The sequence below is a fragment of the Heterocephalus glaber genome, unplaced genomic scaffold, assembly GCF_053883595.1.
Source record: "Heterocephalus glaber isolate CG9 unplaced genomic scaffold, H.glaber_assembly_v1.0 deba00001733, whole genome shotgun sequence".
NCBI classification, from domain to species: Eukaryota; Metazoa; Chordata; class Mammalia; order Rodentia; family Bathyergidae; genus Heterocephalus; species Heterocephalus glaber.
The window spans coordinates 16,930,032-16,952,989 of NW_028258444.1; the positions used below are offsets into that span (position 1 = coordinate 16,930,032).

Genomic DNA, 22,958 nt, shown 5'->3' on the forward strand with positions numbered 1-22,958 from the left:
TCTGACATTCAGCAAGTTGGGAGTTATATTTATTGCCCCTATAGCAATGTGAACTTAGGCAAATCTGTGCCTCAGTTTCTTTGGGTATGAAACAGGGGTAAAAATATCTGTAGTACCCATCTATCATCAGGGTAGAAACAAGGTCATAGATGTGAAAGTGTGAAGGGCAAGGACGGAAACACTGATCAAATCTCAGTCTGCTGCTGTCACAAATCCTGTGAATAACAGCAACATTAAAAGATAATTATTTTTTTTTGTACTGGGGATCGAACTAGGGTCCTTGCGCTTTCGGGGCAGGTGGCGGAACCACTGAGCTAAATCCCCAGCTTGAAAGACAAATCTTTAATGCCTGGGAAAGAGAGTGGCCAGAGGCCAAGTGTCACTGGGGACACAGAGTCTCCAGGCCTGTGGGAACAGCTCTATCCCTCACCCCACTCTAAGCCAGAAGTGAAAGGGGAGATGCGGGCCATGGGCTCCACGTCCATGTGATGTGGCCTGGGGGGGCAGGGGTGGGAAGGGCTGGTAGAAGCCCCCAGAACCGCTCCACCCTTTCCCTAGGTCCTGCCTGCTAGAGTCTAACCCTGCTCACTTGTACCCTGCTTGCAGCCCTCACAGGAAAGCTCAGGGCAAAAGGGGTGTGTGTGTGTGCACGGGTACAAGAACGACCCTTCTCTTCTGTCCTTCCCCATAGGACACACACTCCACTCTCCTTTTCCTTCTTTTAAGTATTTTTCTTTTAAAGCATGGATCTAACTATACTACTCTCTCTCTCACCAACAGACCCATGAATTTCTCCATCCAACATGCCATCCTGAAGCTGGGATACGATTGGGAACCTCCACACACCATGGGCTGCTAAGGGGCAGGAGACGATGTTTTCCTACTCTCACCCCATGCCTGGGTAGTCATGAGGCCACCATGTAAGGCTCTGCCCTCTCCTCAGCCTTCTGCTCCCAATCATCCTCCAGCCTTCCCAGGGCACTATTCTCCCAATAGGCTCAGGTGTCCCACCTGAGGGGCTAAGGCAGCAGAAGCTGAGGGTCATCCAAGGTAGAAAACCCATGTGTAGCAGAGAAGTTCCACTGAAATGTGGGTATGAACTGGTGTCTGCAAAGCTGCAGGACAACCGTGGGTTGCTGATTGGTGTGGGTTTGGCCAAAACACCCACGCAACGCAGTTAAAAGAGAAGAAAGCTCCTGTGACTCCTGACTCACCAAGGTGTGGTCACAACTACTCAGCTCAATGAGCTTCCTGCCCATGCCCCATGAGGCACCATCCCCACCCAGAGGCAAGATAACTGGTTTGGTGATCCCTGCTATTACGGTTTGGATCTAAGTGTCCTCGACCCCGCTCCCCCAAAGTCTCATGTGATTGAAAGGGATTGGATCCTGGGGCACTATAGTTGCCAGTGGATTAGACCGCTGAGGAGTGCATGCCTGACTTGCTGTTAGCAGGTGGGGCCTGGTTAGAGGTGGTGGGTCACGGGGCAAGGCGGGGGGGGCCGGTTGACCTGGAAGGGTGCACTCTTGTCCCTGGCTTCTCCCCATCCTTTCTCCCTTTCTCTCTCCTCTTGGCAGCCATGACAACATGATTTCATGTTTTTTCACCATGCCATTTCTGCCTCGGACCTTGCTGACCATGGACTGAACCCCCTGAAACTGCAACTCAAAATAAACTTTTCCTCTTTTAAGTTGCAGGTGTGGGGTATGTCATCAGTGACAGCAAGGTAACTAACACACCTGCCATGGGCTCCACCTCAGTGTCCACCTCAGGCTTCACCTAGGTGATACTGCCCCTTCATCAGGCTTCAGACATAGGACTGCTTGTGCTGGTCATCTCTGCTGCAGAGGCAGGAACTGCAGTTTTTTCACTAACAGCGGGATGGCAATCATTATACATTTCTTACAGATGGAGAAATGAACTGACTTGATCAGGCTGATAAGAAACCTTAGGTATAATCCCAGCTGTGCTGCCTCCCTCCCAATGGCTCTGCCGCCCTGCTGACATGTGCGCCCATGACCTTGGGCTGAGAGGAATCTGGCAGCATCTGGGTCAGGGGGAGACAGGTGTGCCTTGCCTGAGCCAGCTGCTACATCTGCCAAGCGAGGACCACATCAGCTGCCCCCACTGCTGCAGAGGGGCAGCCACCCCAGGGCCCTGCTGCCTCAGAGCCCATTCAGGCTCATCCTGGACGCTGTGAGGTCTCTCTCAGGCCAGACAATGTACCTGCCGCTGCTAGGGTCCAGGGCAAGGAGAAGAGAGAGGGTGCAGTTCCTGCCCGGAGCTTCTGGGTTCCTGGGGATGGCTGCAGGGGCAGGGAAAGGAGGTCCTAACAGAACAGAGCTTGCTAGAGGCTAAGTCCTAATCTTCTGGATGGCTGGTAGACCTGAGGAGGGATGCCATCCTCAGCAGCCTAGCCCTCAGCACCTTCTCCATTCTTTCCTAGCTCCCTTGGAGGCCTCCATTCAGAGCAAACACCGGGAACAGGGACTGGAATTAGGAGGAAGAAGGGAGAATGCTAGTTGCATCTCGACTCTATGGTCTCCACCGTGGAGAGCTGATGGTTTCCGTTTCTCTGGCTGCCTGGGGCCCGGGGCGCAGGCGCACATCTGGGAAACAGTCAGCCATTCTGGAGCTTTGCCCCCTGCCCAGCGGCCCCTTCTCTGCCACGCCCCCGCATGGCTGGCCGCAGAACACATATATCTTTGTTAGCTTGTGGGAACAATAAAGCTCCTCAGGGACCACCACTCCCTGCCGAACAGCCCCGCCCACACCCAGCTGTTTATCTCAGATGCTTTGGAAAGAAAAGCAGGACTCCCGTCTCCCGGTCTCCCAGGCTCCCGCCCTCCGGGGCGGGCGGCCCCAGCCCCTGCCACACGCACATGCTGTGCGTCTGCAGTCTCTCTCCACTTCGAAAACAAATGCGGGCCTGGCCCTGCACGACAGAGCCACAAGGCCTAGAAGCTGCAAAAACCTTGGTGAGGAGAGCTCTCTATTGAACAGAGTCCAGGGCCTGCCCTGCTCTCCCACCCACTCCCTCAGCCGTGCTGGCCCCCATTCCTTGGCCGTGGGCCCCAGCGCAGTTCCACTCTGCGGTCTTCCTCAGCCGCCAGTCATCACAGAGGCCAGCTCTCTCCACGCTGCCCGCTCCAGGGCCTTGAGTCCACTCTCGGAGAGCCCTGCCCAGCTGCAGCCGGCCGTGGGCCCCTTGGCCCGGGCCTGCCCTGCTTTTGGGAGGCGCCTGCTGTGGCCCCAGCCCCTCCTCAGGGCTCCAGTTCCCGGGAGAGGCGGGAGAGTTCCCTCTGGTTGTCGATGACCTTCAGCGGCTGGACATAAGCCCAGGTGCTGGCTGGACTCCGGGTGCTCAGGGACTGTTCCGAGCCTGGGGGAGGGCGAGCCATCAGGGAGGCACCAGGGCCACTGTGCACAGCCCCACCCTTCCCCCTCCAAGGAGCAGCCGGGCCTTTTCTGCCTCCACGTCCACTGCCGCTGTCACTAGGCCCCAGGACTGCACAGCCCAGTGGATTCTGGGGACAGAATAGCACTACGCTTAGGAGTCTGAAGAAAAGCAGGTCCCAGGATCGCGTACAGCATAATACCCCTTCTACTAAGTTCAAAAATAACTAAAATTTTAAAATATTTTGTTACGTACATATACTGTAGATGAAGGATTTCAAAGAGATGTACGTGTAGGTGTGAAGTAAGGCTATTTTTAAAAACAAGTGAATATAAGGAAATTGTGAGTGAGATATGGTGAGACATAGGAGAAACCTGGACAGCGGTGACGGCAGGCAGGGAGGAGCAGGCGGACGGTGGAGGGGTAAGTTATTACCAATGTTCTCATACTTGGATTGGGCCTGAGGTAGTCTTTTTTGTTTTTGGTACCGGGGATGGAACTCGGGACCTTGTGCTTGGGAGGCAGGCGGTGGAACCACTGAGCTAAATCCCTGGCCTGGAGGTATTCATGATTGAAATAAATGTATGCATTAAAACAAAAAGGGCCCATCATGGAGTTCATAAGCCCCAGACCATGATTAATTCCACTTCATACCACAAAGGTCCCACCACGAAGGGCAGCTAAGAGTGACAATGCTTGGGTCTGGCTCTATCACTATGCGCTTCAGCACTGCCGTCCTCTCCTTTGTTTTTCCAAGTATTGGGATTGAACCCAGGGCTTTCACTCTGAGCTACCTCCCCAACCCTTTTGTTTATTTTGAGACAGGGTTCACTAAGTTGCCCAGGGTGGGCTCCAACTCATGGTCCTCCTGCCTCAGCCCCCAGCCTTCCCTCCTCTAAGATAACAGTCTCTCCGGCCTCACAGAGGTGTTGTGTAGAGGGGCCAGCATCATGCGTGGCAGGGCCTGGCTCTGTGCCTGCCACTCAGCAAGTGCCCAGGAAATGCCAGCCACGGCTCACTATGGTCAGTGCCCACGTCTTTCACCTCACTTACACGTGGAAATCCTTGATGCTTGGCCATCCTCATGGAGGTGGGAAACTCGGCTCCGGAGTGGTGAGAGAGGCACTAGTGGGTGAGAGGTAGGAGTCAGGGAGACACAGTCACCACCTTCCCCAGGGGACACTGGGGCCAGGCCTCTTACCGGTGCTGTGGCTTCGGCAATGGTGCAGCAGTCTCGCGGTCCTGGCCATCATCCGCTGTGGGCAACACAAGGGCATGAGGGCTGGCCTGCAGGACAGCGCCCCATCCTGCCAGAAACCCAAGCTCCTTTGAACTGGATGCTCCTGGGGACTAAGGGGTTGTAAGTGCTGCGGTCCCCACTACTTCACCCCAGTACAGGAGAGGCCCAGCAGGACCAGGAAGTGGAGGAAGCCAGAGATCAGGCAGGACTGAGACAAGGCCAGAAGGGGATACCACTGAATGGTGAGGTGTCTGACACTGTCACCTTTGGAGCCCCTCAAGGGTAAGGCAGGGGCTGTTCAACAAGTATCATGTTTGCCGCTTTCCTAACAAGTGTCGGCCACCTCCCACCCACGACCTTCCAGGCTGCTGGCCCATCTCCCGGTGGCAGCCACCCACTCTTCCGGGGCTCACCATCTTCTCAAAGTTGATGAGATTCTCCACCAGTGTGTGGTTTCCGTCGTGGATGAAGGTCATGTCTGCAAAGGGATGATTTGTTCATAGGTCCCCAAATTCCTTCTCCCCTCTGCAGCCCAGGAAAGGTGAAGGCAAATAATGGGGAGCTTGGAGCCCACCTCACCCCACACTGCCCTCTGCCTCTCACTCCTTGGAGCTGACCTGCAGCGCCTCCTGGGGCCCCTTGGGCCTAAACCATGGCTCTCTGGCATAGCTCTCTTTTCCTTCATTTTAGCCCTTCTCGCCTGGGAACCCCTAATTCATCTTTGCACTCCCAAGGCCTCAGCATCTGGGGTATAATAGCAATTGTTGGCAGCCAATCACCAGCCTGGAAGCAGGAAGGTGGGCACTGGCCCTCTTACCTTTGAGAAGAAGGGGCATGAAGGGGATGATGGGAGGGGAGAGCTTGGCGAGGGCTAGTCGATATACTCGGTGGTTCCACGAGGGGTCCTGAGAGGCGAAGCCACAGTGGGGGATGGGGGTGCACACTGTCACCCACACGGACACAGCACAAGCAAACGCCCCACCCATGTGCCAGCCACAAAGAGAGGCTCCAAGCCCAGCTGCTCCTCAGCCACCGCACTGAGGCATCACTGCCACTGCCAGTCTGCAGGCATGTGGTTTCCTGAGCTGCTGAGGAAACTTGGGGGGGTGGTCAGGGGTCCCCGAAGATTCTGGGATATTCTCTCTCTCTCTCTCTCTCTCTCTGTAAATTCCTTTGAAACTTGAGTCCCATGAGGTGAACTGTTTTCTTAAGAGCTCCCAGGGCTATGGTGGTAGCAACTCTGTTCCTTTCTCTCCTGAGCGTTTCAGAACCCTCAGAAATTCCTGGAGGCAGACGATTCAGCCCTACAACTCATTCCTTGTCTTTGTCCTGGCCTGGCCCACAAGCCCCTTGGGGGTCCTGGAGGGCGCCCTGACCAGCCCTGATCTCAGCACCTCCAGTGCTTAGCACCAGAACTACTTCCTGAGCCCCCAAGCAGAACAGCTACAGTCCAGCATCCTCCATGCCCCGGCACCTCACATCCAGGACACCCCCTGCACTCTGTCCTGGTCATCATGGGACCTCACAGCCACTGAAAATGTCCCCATGGGTACACCTTGAGTGCTATAATCCACCATGCAACCCTCATCACATGCTACACACCCCATCCCCCGGCCAGCTCCCCACATACCCTGGCCAGAGGGAACCAGGCCCTGGCTCTGTGTCGGGAACCCTAAAAAGTGACCATGGACAGGCAGAAGGCCACAGAAAGCCCAGAGTTGGGGTTTCTAGAGGGACAGTCATGCCCAGCACTCACCAGCAGCCTTTCTAGGGCAGAGTACAGCTTCCGGACTTTGTGGGGCAGCCGCTGTGAAGGGAAGGCCATGAGCTGCCACTGCTGGATGGGGGGGGACACACAGGGAGCCCCATGCCCAGCCAGGACTCCCAAGGCAGGGAAGAGACCAGGCCTCAGTATCAGGATCCTCTGGTGGCACCTACCTCCCAGGTGTGGGCCAGGCGGCTGATGGCCGAGTTGCTAAGGCCAAACATGACAGCAAAGAAGGAGTTAAGATTCTTTTGCTCCTTGAGGCTGTGAGCAGAGGACAAAGAGATGCTCAGGGGAAACACCATATTCACAGCACCCCAGGCCACAGCCAGGCCTGGGACTTGGACTGGGCCCTGTGGCAACACTGCCTCTGAGGGATGGGGTGGGGAGGCAAAGGGCAAAGACTCGGGGGACCCAGGAATATGGAACAGCATATTCAGCAACAGAATGAGCAGGGAAGGGCTCCCAGGACTCCAGCCACGCACCCCACGCTCCTGATTGCACTTACTGGGCTGCCAGCTTGATGAACTTCCTCAGCAGCTGGGCCCGCAGGCCAGCCACAGAGCAGAGACAGAGCTCTGTGGCCACCCAGTACTGCAGCTGATTGAAGCGGCGCATGAAGCGCTCCAGGTTGGCTGTGGTGACGTCCCGCAGATGCTGGGGGCCCAGCACATAGTGGATCAGCTCCACCTGGGTGGGGAGAGAAGTAGTCAGTGTGCATGGCGCAGGGCACCCTGCCACCCCTTCCTTCCCACAGCTCAGCCTCACAAACCTGGTGGATGCTGTTGAACAGGCTCCAGTCCTGGTCTGTCAGCTGCCCTGCCAGGTCCTTCGCACTTATCATGTCCAGCCCCTCTGCAGAGCCCACAGTGGGCCCCAGCTGCTCAGGGTGTGGGGTCTGCAGGTAGAAGAATGCTCAGCCAGGTGCCTGAGGAATCCAGGTGGCAGGACGGGGTGGGAGAGAGGGCTTGGGGGCAAATACTGTGCACCTGGGAGGAGGGCAGTGTGGCAGTCGGGAGTGCAGGCTTTCCTAAGGCGTCGTCTTGCCGACTACTCCCCCACACTGGGATTCCCCCTTATGCAGTGGGGCTCCTGTTTCCTGGGGACCCCCTAACTAGAGCAGGTCCTCTTTGTCCTTGGGAGCTCGCAACCTGCATTACAACCCCCCTTATCTTTGGAATCGCCCCATCAGCGGAGGCCCACTTCTTCCTCTTCCTCCCGGAATCCATCTCTGCCATCCCCAAAACAGAATTCTTCCCTGGCCTCTGGCACTCTGCCCAGTCCCTACCAGCTTGTGGACTTCCTGCTGGTTGACAACAAAGAGCCGCTCGTTGAGCCCCAGGGAAGTGGCCACGCCACGGGCATCGGGCTGCAGGCCAGTGGCATCTGCAAAGAAAGCAGAGGCTGCTGAGTGGAGCTGGGGAGGAAGCCAGGGACCAGATGGGGGCCCCGATTGGGAGGTTCCTTTTCCAGCATTGGCCAGAGCTGTGGGCAGGTGCTATAGGAAAGTGGGGGTACATGCCCTGTGCCCTTACTCCTCTCCTCAGACAGCCCAGAGAGGAAGATGAGAAGGGGGTCCAGGGTGAAGTTTCAGCTTCCTCCTTTGGAAAATGGTGACCATATGACTCGTCAGTGGTCTGGAGGTCAGCGGTCTAAAAGATGACTGGCACAGAGCAGGTCTCAATAAATGCGGGGAACTGCAACTCACCAGATGGTCACCAGAGGGCAGTGCTTCCCAGAACAGAGCACACAGGTGACCTCATGGGGCTTTGCTCACTTCCTGAAGGGAGAGGGCTTTTCTCACCTACCCCCTTGCCATTATTCTCTGACTGCTCCCCATTGCAGTCCACCTTGGGCTCCAGCTGTCAGGCCTGGGCTGTGCCTTTCACAGAGAACAGTGGCTTTTAGTGCTCCAAGTTCTCCAAAAGAAGGTCTTGATAATCCTTATGTAATCACATTCCGGGCCTGACTTTGCGCCAGGCCCCCGCTGCATGCTCTGCACTCCTGTCTCTAGCCTAGCAACTGCAGCAGCCTGTACAAATGGGTACAGTGACGGTGCTCATTTTCCAGCAGGGAAAGGAAGCTCAAAGAGGCCCTGCAACTTGTTCCGGGTCCCACAGCTAGGCGGCAGGTGATCCGGGATTCCAATGCAGGTCTGGGAATCCATCCGGCTGATCTACCTTATTTGCCATGGTACCTCTGGATCCTAAAACACTACTGATTGGGCTGGGGATTTAGCTCAGTGGTTCCGCCGCTTGCCTTGCAAGCACAAGGACCTGAGTTCGATCCCCAGTACCAAAAAAAAAAAAAAAAAAAAAATTAAAACACTACTGCTCCATGGCTGGCCCTCAGAAATGTTCACTGAAGGACCAAATGAAAGGACTGTCTAAGTCCAAAGGCCAGCTACGTTCCCACTTACTGTGTGAGCTTGGGGAAGCCACTTAATACCCAAGCTTCAGTTTTCCTGTCTGAAAATAGGGCACGGTTACCAATCGTGTAGGATTGTAATTATACCTTATTCTAAGGTATATTTAAGAATGATAATGGAAGCAGCTAAAACTTACATAGTGCTGAGCATGTGCTAGGCACCATCCTAATCACTTCTGCAGATTAGCTCATTTCTTCTAGGAGGCAAAGACTCTTATTATCCCCACTTTGCAGAGGCTGAAATCCAGCACAGAGAGATTAAACACCCTGCCCAAGACACACAGCTAGGGAGCTAACGGCTGGTGTCAAATGCAGGCAGCAGGCTCCAGAGTTCATGCTCACAATTCCTACACATAAAGCAGTGTGAACAGACGCAATGGACCTCCCGGAAGTGCCACCCATCATCAGCACTGATGACAATGATGCAGAGGGGAGTCTGAGCACGGATCTGAGGGGCTCCCTGCCTTGGGGTCTATGGGACACAACTTACCACCTGCAGAATTGACCTTCACCAGCACCTGCCCCTTGGTCCAGCCATCCTCCTGGGCCAGTGCTGCCATCACCTCTCTCACTGAGGCCGTCACAGGCAGGTACAGGGTCAGCACTGAGTGGTCGGGCCGGCAGATGTCGTAGGGCACTGGGGAGGAGGACTGGGCTGAGCTGTGGGAGGAGCTGCCTGATCTCCCCAGCTCAGGAGGAAGAAGGCAACAATTCCATAGAGGGAGGGACCCCCAGGAGTGGAGCCGAGCAGGCACAAAGAGAAAGCCCGGCGGCCACGCAGAGCCAGGAGTCAGGGGGAGGCCTAAGCCCGGACAGGGGCACAGGAGGCAGATCTGCCTGGCAGCCTGGCACAGAGACTCCGGGGAGGGCAGCGGGCTGCCCTTGACCCAGGTACCCCCAGGTCGAGGTGACAACAGCAGGACAGAAGAGGCAGAGACAGCTGAGTGCCGAAGCCAGGCTGTGCCCTTCTGGCTGGGACCACCCACCTTTGTCCCCAACTCGGATGGCACAGTTGCTGCTTGGGAGAGGCTCGTCCTGGCAGGGGAGCCAAACAGGTGTGTCCCGGGCCTGGGAGGAAGAGAAAGTAAGGCTGAGAGAACACAAGGGAGAGCATGAAGGAAGGGGACAGGGAGGGGCCTTTGTCACGGGGATCAGGAGGGCAAAAGCACCGCACCACCACAGGGCTCTGCTCGCCGCCTCAACCTGAGTCCAGGTGAGGCCCTGGGACCAAGGGTCCAGAGAAGACAGGACAGGTGCAAGGTGGGTGAGGCAGTGCCCTCCACAGGTACATCCTTCCTTCTGTACCCAAAAGATCCACAGCCCTTCTCTGCCTTTCCCGCTTCAGCTACCATTTGCTATAAACCAGGCATTCTAAGTAAATAATCACAACAGACCTTCGACAAAAGTATGATTTCCATTTTAGGGATGAGGTAACGAGGAGGCGGAGACAGGTGCTCTTCACATGCCCAAGGCCACACGGCTGCTGAACGTCAGAGCTGAAATCCTGCCCCTCCCTCCCTCTACGTCCTTGTTCACCGCCACCCTGTCAAGCCCAACAGCAGGCAGGCAGTGGGCTGCAAGTGCTACAGAACCTCCGCCCACAGGGCTGCTCCACGCGGTCCCCCCCCCCCCCGCTTCTTCCAACGTGGGGCTGCCTCCTCCTCCCCACACTGCATGCCACAGATCGCCAGGTCCAGACCTCAGGCCTCTGCTCTTCCCTAGACTTCCGTCTCAGTCTTCCTCCAAGTTCCACACAGCCTGGGTGCTACTGCTTATGGATGAGATTCAAAATGCTGCCACCAGAGCCTCACTCCTACAGGCTCTGGTCCCAAACACCTTCCGGATGCCTCCTCATCCATGATCCTTGTCACCCTCACCTACATACACTCATGGGTTCCCCAATCCACTCCTCCCAGGGCCACTGTCCTGCCCCAGGCTCCTCCCCTCACTCCTGCCTGCTACAATGGCCCAACTGTTCTCCTCTGTTGGCCCACAGGTGACTCCAGCCCCCCACCTCCCATTGGTGTAAGCAGAGCCGGGGAAGTGCCCAGCCTCAAGGCGATCATTGTCTGTGGGTAAGCCTCGTCTTCTGCTGACCTCTTCAAATCACCGATCGGATCCTGTCAGTCCCTGGCTCAAACCTATGTCTCCACTGATCTCAGGACAAAGACCTGGTAACTGTCCATGCTGTGGCTCCTGCCCACCTCTCCAGCCCCTCTGCCGTGCTGTCTTGCTCTCTGTCCCCCAAGGTCACCTTGGGATCCTCTTTGTCCTCATCCCCCAGACCGCAGCTTCAACTCTGCGAACACTTCCCCTAGACCTAGAAGCCAAGTCGGCCCTTCTCCCCTGCCTCCAGAGACCCTGGTCTTTGTACATCACAAGACTGTTTCACAGCCTTGCCCCTCGCCTGCCCTTAGGTTCACAGGCTAGGGGTGGCTCTGCCAGCCATGGCATCATTACAGGCAGTTAGCACAGTGCCTGGCATATAAGGGTGGGTCCTGGGTGTCAGCCAGTGCCAGGTAGAGGCCCTCATCCGTGAAGCAGCATCCCAGAAGGAGTGGCAATTAGCTGATTTGAAGGAAATAGCAGAGGACACCAGGGTCATGCAGGGGTAGGGGGTGTTTGGGGTAGGGAGATAGGAGGGGACCTCCCTGGAAATAGAATGAGAAGAACACAGTCAGGCAAAGAGCCAAGGAAAATTCTGAGCAGAAGGCCAAGTGCAGAGGCCCGAGGTGAGCCCTGCGCCATCTCTAGAAGAGGAGCAGTGAGAGTCTCCAGCCACCAGGAGTGTGGGGCAGCTGGCTGAAGGCCAAGGTGAGGCATTTGGATTTCCTTCCCAACACAACCGACCTTTCCCGTCCTTTCTCCCCCCATTCCTTAGCCAGTCTGGATTCCGGTCACATCTTCTTGCTTCCCTTTGCTCCCCCAGCCCCAGGCCGGAATGCACTGGTCACCTAGACTCCTCCAGGGAGGGGGCTCAACTTCCTCCGGATCCCCGAAGCACTGGCCGCTAGGAACCCTCAGACCTCAACAAACCTGGCAGCCAAGCCTCCCATCCCATCTCTGACTGAGCATGAACTGCCTCCTGAAGACCGAAGCCCCTGGGGTAGAAAGGAAAGTCCCATCCTGGACCTCAGTGTCCCCCTTCTGCTCCCCACCAGGGCCTGGTCCAAAGCCACACACAGCAAGGCCTCAGTGGGGAACCTTCCCACACATGGCCCCTCCAGGGAGGAAGGTGGGGCAGGAGAGAGGTCTGCAGTGCAGGGCAGGTACCTTCAGCTGTGGAGAGGTGCTCCCACAGCCATTTTCCAACCTGGGGAGCAAGAGAGAAGGGCTGTGAGAGACGCACCAGGCAGGGCTGGGCTCTGGATCCCACTCTGCCCGCACCAGAGCTCAGAAGGCAGCAGTCTAAGAAACTCAGTGGGTGGGTAGGGCTGGCAGGGACTGCTACTGAGGTACCAGGGGATACATGTGTGCACTCAGGATGGGACAGAAGCAAGTGGTGACTGCGTGGCTGTGAGAACCGATGGAAGCCTGAAATCAGGGTGAACAGCCAGGGGACTGCTAGGAACCACTGAAATGAGCAGTGCTGCCTGGATTCTACAGCCAGGCCTGGCCCCAAGCATGCACCCTCCATCCCCAAGCACTGCATGAGAAGGACGAGTGAAGGCAAAGGGCTACTTGTGGTGTCGCCGCCTCTCGGGCCACTGCTCCCTCAGCAGGTTACTGAGCCGGGCGTCCTTGTTCACCAGGTCAGAGAGTTTCTGTGAAGAGCCAAGGTTCCCCAAGATGGCTGTAGCTGACCCTCCCCCACAGCCCAGCCAGCCTGGCCTCACTCAGGGTACCTGGAGGAAGCTGGTGGCCACAGGGTCCTTGTGGAGCATGGGACCATACAAGGCCATCCACTGGCTGACCAGCCGCAGGATCTGCTGCCTCCTGTTGCAGATGTAGGTGCTGCGCTCCAGCTCACTGCCTCCAGCAGAGTCTGCTGGCCCCGCGGGGAAGGTGAGTGGCAGTCAAGGGAACCACAACATGCTACTGGGTCACCTACCACACCTGAGGCGAGGAAGAGCAGGATGCCCCCGCTCCCCAGCAGGCTGGCCCTGGGATGAGGATGGCCCCTGAGAGGGGTCCTCACAGCCCGGCTGATGGGGGATTCCTTGCCAGACACCACACACCACACTTCCCCTACCCATGTTGCCCGGGGCTGGGAGGATATTGGTGCAGCAGGGCAGTGCAGAGCTGGGCGGTGGGCATGAAGACGCTGTGGGTCAGGAGGAAGTCACTGAGGAACGTCTCTGCGGGACAGGGCAGGTGCAGGAGACTTCAGAAGCCAAGTCTACTGAGCACAGCCAGTGCCTCCTTTCCCAAGTCCCTCCACAGGCAAGGACCAGCAATGCCCAGCCCATGTGAGCGCCTCCCACTCAAGCAGAAGCACGGATAAGCGGACATCCTGCTGACTGGCTGTGTAGACCAATCCAGTACCTGATGAGGTCAGGCACCAGGTGCCCAGCCCTTCCCCAGGCTGCGCTGACCAAGGGGTGAGCCAGAAAGCAGGCAGGGAGGGTATCTCCTGCCCCTACCTGTTGGGTCATGAGCAGTAGAATCCGGCCGCATGGCCTCCAGCAGCAGCTCTAGGATCTTCTCTGGGGTGCCAGACATCACCTTGTACCTAGCAGGCACAGCCGATCAGTAGCACTTGGGCCATTCCTTCCCTTCCCTCAGCCGGGCAGGACATCAATCATCCATGACATCACTCTTCCCAAGGGGCCAGCCCTGTCCTGCTCTGGGGTGCAGGGGAGGTGATTCGGGGAGCGCATTCTAGTCCTTCCGTGGCCAGAGGGCAGGGGTGTGACACCAGGAAAGGAGCAAAGACCGACAGGAAGGAGAGAGGTGCGGAGATGGAGCAGGGTGGCTGCCTCACCGGTTCCTGCCTGGGCTTGGGAGGCGTGAAGGGCCAGCACCCTGAGAGGTCCTTTCCAGCACCAGCACCACCTTGCCATGCTCTTCCAGCCTCATGGTCTTTGCTTCCACATCCTGGAGGGCAAGCCACGTCTGGGGTTTAACTCGACCAGGACCTCTTTGCACCCTGTCCTCCACCTCCTCCCTTCCAGACCCCAAGCCCAAGCCCACCCCACTGGGCCCTCACCCAGACCTCAGCCCCCGACCCCCCTGCCAAGCCCCTCCTCCAACCTTTGCTTGTGGAGCCCTCACTCTGCACAGGACTGCCTCCCCTTGTGCCCTGTCCCCCCATGCTCCCTGGCTCCCACCCACTGAGGTCTCACTAAGCTCCTCAGTGGCCATGGGCTCCACCTCCTCACACAAGCCTACAGTCCTTGCCCCAGCCATGACACCCAGCATCTCCCTGCAGCCTCTCTCTGCTCCCTACTCTGTACCCCACGTCATGTCTCTGGGCCTCTATTCTCTGCCCTTCCAAGCCCCAGAGAGGCACCTTGATGATTCGGTTGAAGTCCTGTTTGTCCACACGTAGAAAATGACAGTTATCTTCCCGAAGGATGATGGTGGCCGCCCGGGGTGCATCATTCACCAGCGCCAGCTGTCCAAAGTCATCTCCCTCGTGCAGGGTGGTCACCAGCCCCTGCAGCCAGGCCTCAGTCACAGCCCACCCTGTGCCCAGGCCTTGCTGGCTCAGACCCAGACAGGAAGTTTGGGGGATCAGAAGCCTTGGGACCGCCCAGGGCACTGTCCACAGGACACGGACCAGGGCATAGTTACAACCTAACCACCTAGGGAGCTGGGAGGGCCAGAGGGGTCTCACCTTGCCATGGGTCACCACGTTGACAGACCCCTTCCAGATAATGTACCACGAGGTGCCCTTGTCCCCCTGGCTGAACACTGACAGAGGCACAGATCAGGCACTGCCCTTCTGTCCCCGCCAGTTCTCCAGAGCCCTGCCCCATCCGGGCCCCTGCACCCAGCCCGACTTACACACTGTCCCCGCCTTGCTGTGGGGTTCGAAGACTAGGACGGCTGCTAACTCCCGCTTCACCTGTGAGCAGGGAGACGAGGGTCAGTGTGGAGGTGGGGAGAGATGAGGTCCATGCAAGCACTGGGGCAGGTGTGGCCGGGTGAGGTGTTCCCGGGATGCGGCAGGGGACCCGGCCCGGCCAAGATACGGCAAAGACGGGGAAGATATTCAGACCGAGGGCACGAAATTAGACTGAGAATGCCCAGCCACAGCCGGGGGAGAGGGAACTGCCTCCAGACCCAGCAGTGGGAGCCAAGGGAGTGGCCTGTGGGACGAGGACAGGTCTGGGTGGGCCCTGGAGAGGGGACTCACCGAGTTGGAGAGGTGGGCCACAGCCTTGATGTGCAGCAGCTCCTCAAAGACGAGGTCCAGCTCCTCATCCGTGCGCTGACCTGGGCTGTGGGCACAGAAGTAATAAGCACATGAGGAACCTCGGCCCAGGGCCAGGTGTGGGAGCCACCGCACCCACCTGGCTCAGGCCTGGGGCTAGATGTCGCCTGCTCCACAGTCTTTATCAATAATGGGGTAACCTTTGTGGAGTGGGCCCCAGGTGCCAGATCCTGTGCTGAGCACCTAACATGCATTATTTCATTCCATCCCCGTGACAGCCCAGTGACTCAAGTTCCATTATTCTCACTTGACAGAAGAGGAAGCTGGTATGGAGAGCCCCAAGGCCACCCAGCTAGTAGCCAGTGAGGCTAGACCTGGAGCCTTGAGCTGCCTGCAGATTCCAAAGCCTACCCTCTTTCAGCCAGGACTCCACTGCAGAGTGGGAAGGGTCCTCCCAGGCCCTCTAGCCCACAACCTCATTGACAAAAGAAACAGGGTGGGCGTAGGAGGGGCTGGAGGACACACGGAGAGTCCATGGCAGAATACAGGCCAAAGGCCAGGTCTCAGAGAGGAAGCTAAGAGTCTGTGGAGTCTCAATGCCACATGGGATCTGGGGTTGGGGGGTGCAGGGCTCCCAACTCACAGCTTTCGAAGTGCCACAGTAAGCAGAGCATCAGGTCCCCGCTGGGAGAGCAGGGCCATTGCCTCAACCAACTCTTCCTCCAGCTCATGAGGTCCCACAGGCTGGGGCTCCGGCCCCAAGAACCGGTAGAACTGGGCATCTCGGTCCTGGAAGGTCCAGTCGTGTTTCACTAAGGGACCGAGGCCCAGGCGTGGGGAGGAGAGGAAATTGAGGCCACGTAGGTGTGAGGTCCCCATTGTGATGCCAACCGCCTCCCCACCCCCACCCCCTTGGGACCTACCGCCCAGCTCTGGATCCCCACCCTGAGCTCAGGCTCACCATGGCAGAGGGCGCCTTCATCCAGCAGCACCTGGCAGATGCCCACTGCTTGGCTCCGGGAATGGACCCCAAGCCCCAGGGCCAAGATCCCATCCACCAGCTCCCTTCCAGAGCAGCACTGCCTGTGGGACGAGGGGGAGACGCTGCATCAGAAAGGCACCGCTGGAGACCCAAGCCCGGCTCTTCCCCAGAAGCAGGGTCAGGCCCAGATGCCTGGAATATGGTGGGCAAGGAAAGAGACGCTGGGGGCAGGGGAGCCAGGGGAAAGGCAGGGCCCACTCACCGATACAGCCTGAGGTGGTACTTCCGATCTCGGATGAGGGTCGGACAAGTGGCCAGGAGATGTCGGTGCAGGTCCCTCCCAGCCCTGAGCACCCGCTCGGTGGAGACCTTGGCAGGAGGAAAGGCACCGCTGGCTCAAACCCTGCAGCCCGTCACCAGCTGTTACCCCTCCGACTCCACCCTTCCTCAGCCTATACCTGCTCTAGGCTCTCACTGAAATCCAGGGACTCCTCGCTGTTGGCGAGTGGCGTCTGAGAACAGTGGAGAGTTTGTGGGTTAGCACGAGGACTTCAAACACTGCTGTGGAGCCTTTCCCTGCCCACCTCATTCCCACCCTTGCCCAGTCCTCAGCCCCAAATGCAACCTTTTAGTCACTTGTACAACAAATGAACCTTCCTGACATACGCTTAACACCAGGCATCGCCTCTTCCCACCCTACCACCCCATCACCAAACCCTTTTCTTCCTTCTGCACCTGAGCACTACTGATGAGCACCCCAAGATCCCCCTTCTGCTGACCCAGGGCCTGAGTATGTTGAGGCTCCCAGGAAAATTGTCCCTGTGTAGGGACAGGGACCAGGGAACTGGAAGGAACGTGAGGGCAAGAGATAAGACCTGGGAGAGGCCAGGATGGGAGCAGCTAGGGAGGCCTAGGCACACGTGTTCCTGGGCTAGGCAGCAGGCCATGGACAGGCCTTGTGCCCTCTGTGAGCCTTGGTTCAGCCTGTTTGTTAAAAACATAAACCCCAAAGCTAGGCTCCTGCATTCAAATGCCTGTTCCTTCATTTACCAGTCGTGTGACCTTGAACAAGTGATTTACTCTCTCTGCCTCAGTTTCCTCATGTATAAAATCTATAAAACACTAACACTAACCAACTCGGATACTTCAGGAAGGATTGCATGAGTTAATGTACAGTGAAGGTTTAGACCTCTGCCTAGCATGAAGCTGTATATACACGTTAGCTATTATTATTCATCAGTGAGGGCCAGGGTGGGGCTGCTGGCTAGAAGGCTTCATTCCTTTGAGAGATCCTATGAGTCCATCAGCCTGTAAGAATGAGCAAGACTTTGGCAGTATGGTGGGCTGGCTCACGGCTTATCATGGACTCACTGGTTAATAAGGTTTCCCTGGCCCTGGTGTCAGTGGAGGTATCAGAACCCCAGGGTGCTGGGATGTCAGCCATGAAAGCCCCTCAAAATCCTCCTTTTCTGGCTACCTGAGAACTGGACTTTGTGGACAGGTCTGGACAGGATGCCCTGCCATCTACCAGCCTGCCCAAAGGTAGAGTACTTTACAGTTTGCAAGACATGCCCACCTCCTCAATGTTATGGGATCTAGAATCAAGTGTGAAACAGGCAGGTATTGTCTGTCCTCTGGGATGTACGGGGAAACAAAAGGCTCAAGGTGAAGTGCCCTGTGTAAGTCAGCCATGTGTGCTTGGGACTGCCGGCCAGCTGTGGATAAACTCAAGTTCCTACCTTCAGGTGCCCATGTTCTTGGTCTTGCTCCACCCACCACTCCCACTTCCTCTCCTGCTTTCCCACCTGCACTCAGGGCCCTGGGAGGACCTGGCTGGGAAGCTGGGCCCTGAGTCCCCTCCCCTGGGGCTGGCAGGTCCCTAAGCATGGGCATTTTGCCACTGTGCCCAGGCAGAGGTCTGAGTCTGGTATGCACAGGCGCCTGGCCCAGGGCTGGACGGAAGTCACTAGGTGTCCCAAGGGTATCCCTGCCTGGGTCATGGGGCCCAGCCCAGTGCCAGATCCAGAGCCCTGGAGACTTAATGACAGGAAACAAGGAGGAGGAGGAGCCAGGAAGAGAGGAAGGGCAGGAATGCTACCCAGCCAGCCCCCTGTGTTGGAACAAACAGTGCCTGAGTCCTAACGACCTGTTGTTCATGTCAGAATGCCCTGGTTGCCCCAGTCCCTGCCTGGCTCCCTTTGGTGCCCACAACCCAAGCTTCAGCACCAGCTCCCTTCCTGGTATTATTGTGGCCGGGAGGGCACATTAAGAGGATGGTGCCAGGTCATGTGGCCAGGCTGGTCATTTCCTGTCCTACGCTGGAGGATGAGTACAGGAACAGGGAATGTCCCCATCTGCCACCCTCCACGTGTGCCAGCCGAGGATGGGCCTAGGGGCATCTCTCTCATTTCCCCAAGGAAAGCAGAAGCGCAGAGAGCTGAAGTCACAGTTACACAGCTACTTTGAAATGGAAGATTCTACTGAGTGGCTCTGGGCCCGTGCTGGCCTTGGAAGTAGATATTTGTATCATTTTTCACAGATAGAGGGAAGGCGGCTCCAAGGTTACATAACCTACCCTACAGTTGGCAAACAGGATTCACACTTGTGCCTTGCTGACTCCAAAGCCCATGCATGCTCTTAGCACTGTGCCCCACCATCACCATGGTGCCTACCCTGTGCTTCCCTCTCTGTGTGTCACGGACGCCAGACAGCAGAGGTGTCTGCCCTCGGGAACGTCCCACGGCAGGCAGTTAGACAGGCTTGCTGGCAGAACCCCCTTTCCCTGCAATCTTCCAATGCATTGGAACCTCTAGGATGAGGCATGAATGGGGCTATTCAGGGGTCAAATGTGTAGATTCTGGAGTTAGACACCTGGGTTCAAACGCTGGTTCTCAAATTGCCATCTGGTCCTATGGCCTTGTGTTGATTATTTGACCTCTCAGTGCCTCAGTTTCCTCATCTGTAAGATAGGGTTGATATAATAATAGTACCTATCCCAAGGGTTCTCGTGAAGGTCAAATGGGTTAATAACATGAAGCACACAGAGTGGAGCACACAGCAACCGCTCAGTAAAGGCTGAATACAGTGCCTTGAACCACCTTTATTATTTCCAGACAGGCACCTGTTACCCAGACACAGTGTCAAAAGCACTGGTCCAGGCTCTGCTCTGATGGCCCTGAGTGTTAGCTCAGAGGTTCTCAGTTGGAAAGAAGCCCCTGGTATGGGTCAAGGTGAAGGTCCTCACCTCCTCCTCCTCCTCTCAATGCTGCACAGGAAGGATTTGGCGTGAAAGAGGAGGTGCTCAGTCCCCTGGCACCGACACAGGACATTGCCCATCCTCCCTTCCTGTCGCTGAGTGTCAGAGTGGGGCTGCAAGGGCAGACACAGAGCCAGGCAGCATGAGGACCTGTCAGACCAGTTCCCTTGGATGTGCCTGAGGTCCCAGGCCAGGCTGTGCATGGTGGACAGGGAAAGAGGAGAGGGGACACTACGGGGGTCAGCGGTGCACTCTGCAGCCTCTCGCCTGGAAGCAAAGCCCAGCTCTGCCACGTGGTAGCTGTACAATCCTGTCCCTGTCATCTAGCTTCTATACCTCCATCTTCCCATCTACAAAGTGGGGGTGATGACCCTCAGGCCCATCCCGCAGGCTGCGGTAGCATTAGCTGACGTGGTGATGATGAGGCTGCACAGCCAGGACTCTGTAACCCTAAACTATCATCATTCGCTCGGGATGGACGAAGGGTGTTTTCTGTTTTACAGAATAGGACCACCCCCTAAAAAAGTCACCCAAAGAGAAGCAGCCCAGGCTTCCCGGAGTCTGTGGGACCCACCAGAGGTCACTGTGATCCCAGATATCAGACATCTCATCTCCCCTCACATTTTACAAAGATGTTCTTCATCCCATCCCACGGCTCCCTTGCCATCATTTGTAAGTCCTTTCTGTATCTGACCTCAAGCCCTCCTGCCGTACTGTTTTCATTTTTTCTTGTCGTGTCTTGGTAGGAATAGAAAGAGCTCTCTCAGACCCCTCTCCGGGAGGTTGATGGGTTTTCCCTTGAGCCCTCTAAAAGGAAAGTACAGCCTAGGTAACTCCCAACCCTGTTCTAGGCCTCCAGCTCTCCTCCTTCACCCCGGGTGTGCACATGCCCTGTGGGTACTGTTCCTTTCCCGGAGCCTTGCCTGGGGTAAAGCCATCATCAGGCAGGGAGAGGTGCAGCTAATGGGCACCAGACCCCCTAACACAGGCACAATGGACTGAAACCACCCATTCCATCCTCCAGGGGTGGGCATCAAGAAAGGAGGGGCTGCCTGTTTCCAGCCCTGAAAGTCTAAGCTCCCTTGAATCACCAACCCCTCTCTTGCCATACGCACCCCTGCAGAGGGGGGAACTTGTTCTGCACCTTTAACCCCACATACACTTCAGCAACCCAAACACCCACCCTGCCAGCCTCCCCATGCAGGGAACAGGCCAGCCCAGCAATTCTGGGGGCTTGAGGAGGTCGGAAGCCAGCCCGGCAGCCTCCTCCACCCCTTTCCAGTCTTCGGGTCCCAGGAGATCTTCCAGTGACCTCACTGTCCCAGCACATGACCTTCTGCCTCTTACCCCCTACCTTGACTCCACAAGCGGGGAAGGGGACAGGAAATGCATAAGTAATTATAGCCAAGAGGGAAGGAGGCAGGAAGGGTTCCAGCCCACTGGCTCCAGCAGTACCCACTTCAGTGACCTGGCCCAGGGGCTGGGGAGCGGGTCCAGGCCCCAGAAGCCCCTTATTGGAAAGACCCAGGGAGAGTGGGACTGGCACCGTACAGACACCTGGATTCCCCTGTCAGCTCCAACTACAAAGAAGGACCCCCCTCATTTCACCGGGCCTTGGCTTTCTCAACTCGGCCTCGTATTCCAGTAAATAGAAATGGCAGCTGGACCAGGTAAGAGGAGGAAGACAGTGGTTGCTCTGATCAAAGAGACTGGCTTATAAGAGATGAGCAGTCCCAAGTTTGTCAGCCACTCCTGCCTTCCCCCCACCCCTTTACCTCTGACAACACCCCCACATCCATTCAGGAGGGCACATACAACAGACACGTCACTGAATCCCAGGTGAAGGTACTCCTTTAAGCCTGCTAGTTGGACCTGAGAGCCATTATTCTGCCCATTCCCACTCCAGTCTCCCTCATTCTTTATTCCTTCAGCTCCTTCTGATGTTTTTCACTGCCAAAGGGAGCTTCGGTCATCCTGGATTCTCCAAACATCCCAGAGCCCACTCCAGAGTCCCCCAAAGCCAGATGCCAAGCAGTGTCCACAAGAACCCTCACTCCAAGATCAAAAAGCAGAATGAGCCCGGTTCAGCTGTTCACTAAGGAAGCATGTTGCCACGGTGACTTGTTAAGCACAGTAACCACTTGACTTGACTTGGCCCCCACGTCTTCTACCCCCACCCAAAAAGAACACACAAGCACCTAACTCTGCCTGGCACACTGAGGCGACGGATAAGTGACAAAGCCCTTTCTTCCTGTCCCCATGGCGGAATGGAGACACCTGGGCACCACAAGCACACAGACACACAGGCTGCAGCGATGTGAGCCACCCACACACACTGCAGCCAAGCTTCTCCGTCCTCCATTCACTCCAGTGTACCACTCTGCACCCCCGGAGCGAGCTGGCCTACCAGCACCGTGCCCCCACCAACCCAGGTTCCAGTCTAGCCCACGGTGGAGGTACTCACCCAGCGAAGCCCCTGGATGTGGTTGGGCCGACGGTGCTCCAGCAGCAGCTGGTAGGAGCAGCTTCGGGGCAGGTGCATCCTCCTCAGCACCATGTTGAGCAGTGTCCCCTCAGGCACCACGTGGGGAAGGCCCCCTATCTGAGGAACTCCTAGAACTGGGCTGTCTTCCACAGCCGGGTCCAACTGCCAGTGGCTCTCACCTGGCCAGCCCACCTATGGCATGGGGAGGAAGGTGGACAGCCATGGGCTGAGACAAGGAGCAAGGCACAACTGCCCCAGGCAGAAGCACTTCCTTAGGGTCCTCTGGACGGTCAGGCAGAGGTGCTGCAGCCCTGCCAGGAGCCGGGGGAGGGACAGGAAGACCTTCCCTGGGCCTGCCGGTCTGGCGTGGAGGGGTCTCCAGCTGGCTCCCAGAGAAGATTGGGCCCTTCTTCCCAGCCTTCTGGAATTCTGCCCCACCTCCAGGCTCCTACCCCTGCAGGGATCCCTGCCCCTCCCTGCTTGAGCTGTGAACTGTCTGGATCCCCAGAAGCGCGGCTCAAACCCTCTTCCCCTGCTCCCCGCTGACCAACCCTCTCTCACCCGAACTCCCCACTGGGTCGGCTTCCTCTCCCGCCCTCTCCAGCTCCTCCCTGACCCTGACCCCACCTTACCCACCTTCATGTTCCTCCTGCAGTTCCGCGCCTCCGTGCAGGCTCCGGCCAGAGGCTGAGGGCTGCCCAGCCAGCCCCAGTCAGCTCCACTTGGGGCGGGGGAGGGGGGAGTGTCGTAGCGTGGTGCGGGGCTTAGGTCCCAGCGCGTGGACAGGGACGATTCTGAGCAGACCTGCTGCCAGTGCAGCAAGCTGCAGTGCTGGGTGGAGAGGCTCCCCTGGGTGACTAGAGAGCTGGGGGCGTGGGGGGCGGCCCCTCCTCCCCTCAGGACTAGGAGCCCCGAGCCTCTGCCTTCGTCCCAGACGAAAAAGCCAGCTGGCACGGGGCACTGAAGCGAGGCTGCAGCTGGCACTGGGCCGGGCGGGAGCTGTCACACCCCCTGTGCTGCCCGCCCCCTTTCCCCTCCCCGGGACGGGCCGAGGGGGCGGGGAGGTGGCGCCGGGCCCGACCCAGGG

The 22,958-nt window shown here is 57.4% G+C and overlaps 1 protein-coding gene across 5 annotated transcripts; it reads right to left on the bottom strand.

The window, feature by feature from the left end:
• Window positions 1-22,920, bottom strand: Rapgef3 (Rap guanine nucleotide exchange factor 3). 5 transcript variants are annotated; one of them, XM_004863115.4, is made up of 28 exons: window positions 22,508-22,917; window positions 21,851-22,063; window positions 16,589-16,642; window positions 16,393-16,499; window positions 16,110-16,231; window positions 15,792-15,960; window positions 15,131-15,215; window positions 14,779-14,839; window positions 14,609-14,685; window positions 14,282-14,428; window positions 13,754-13,866; window positions 13,413-13,501; window positions 13,049-13,127; window positions 12,675-12,834; window positions 12,511-12,593; window positions 12,103-12,142; window positions 9,816-9,897; window positions 9,320-9,466; window positions 7,691-7,788; window positions 7,175-7,300; window positions 6,911-7,092; window positions 6,576-6,666; window positions 6,394-6,444; window positions 5,455-5,542; window positions 5,051-5,115; window positions 4,599-4,653; window positions 4,451-4,522; window positions 1-3,382 (listed from the first exon to the last, which is right to left on the bottom strand). In XM_004863115.4, exons 1-28 carry the CDS (start codon window positions 22,511-22,513, stop codon window positions 3,264-3,266), a joined length of 2,781 nt encoding a protein of 926 aa, XP_004863172.2. In that variant the 5' UTR covers window positions 22,514-22,917; the 3' UTR covers window positions 1-3,263. The 5 variants fall into 5 exon arrangements, 3 of the variants coding, with proteins under 3 accessions (XP_004863172.2, XP_021098696.2, XP_004863173.2); XM_004863116.4 differs by having other exon boundaries at window positions 3,350-3,527; window positions 22,508-22,918; XR_002388881.2 differs by lacking the exons at window positions 1-3,382; window positions 4,451-4,522 and having other exon boundaries at window positions 5,255-5,542; window positions 22,508-22,920.
• Window positions 22,921-22,958: the final 38 nt, after the last annotated feature.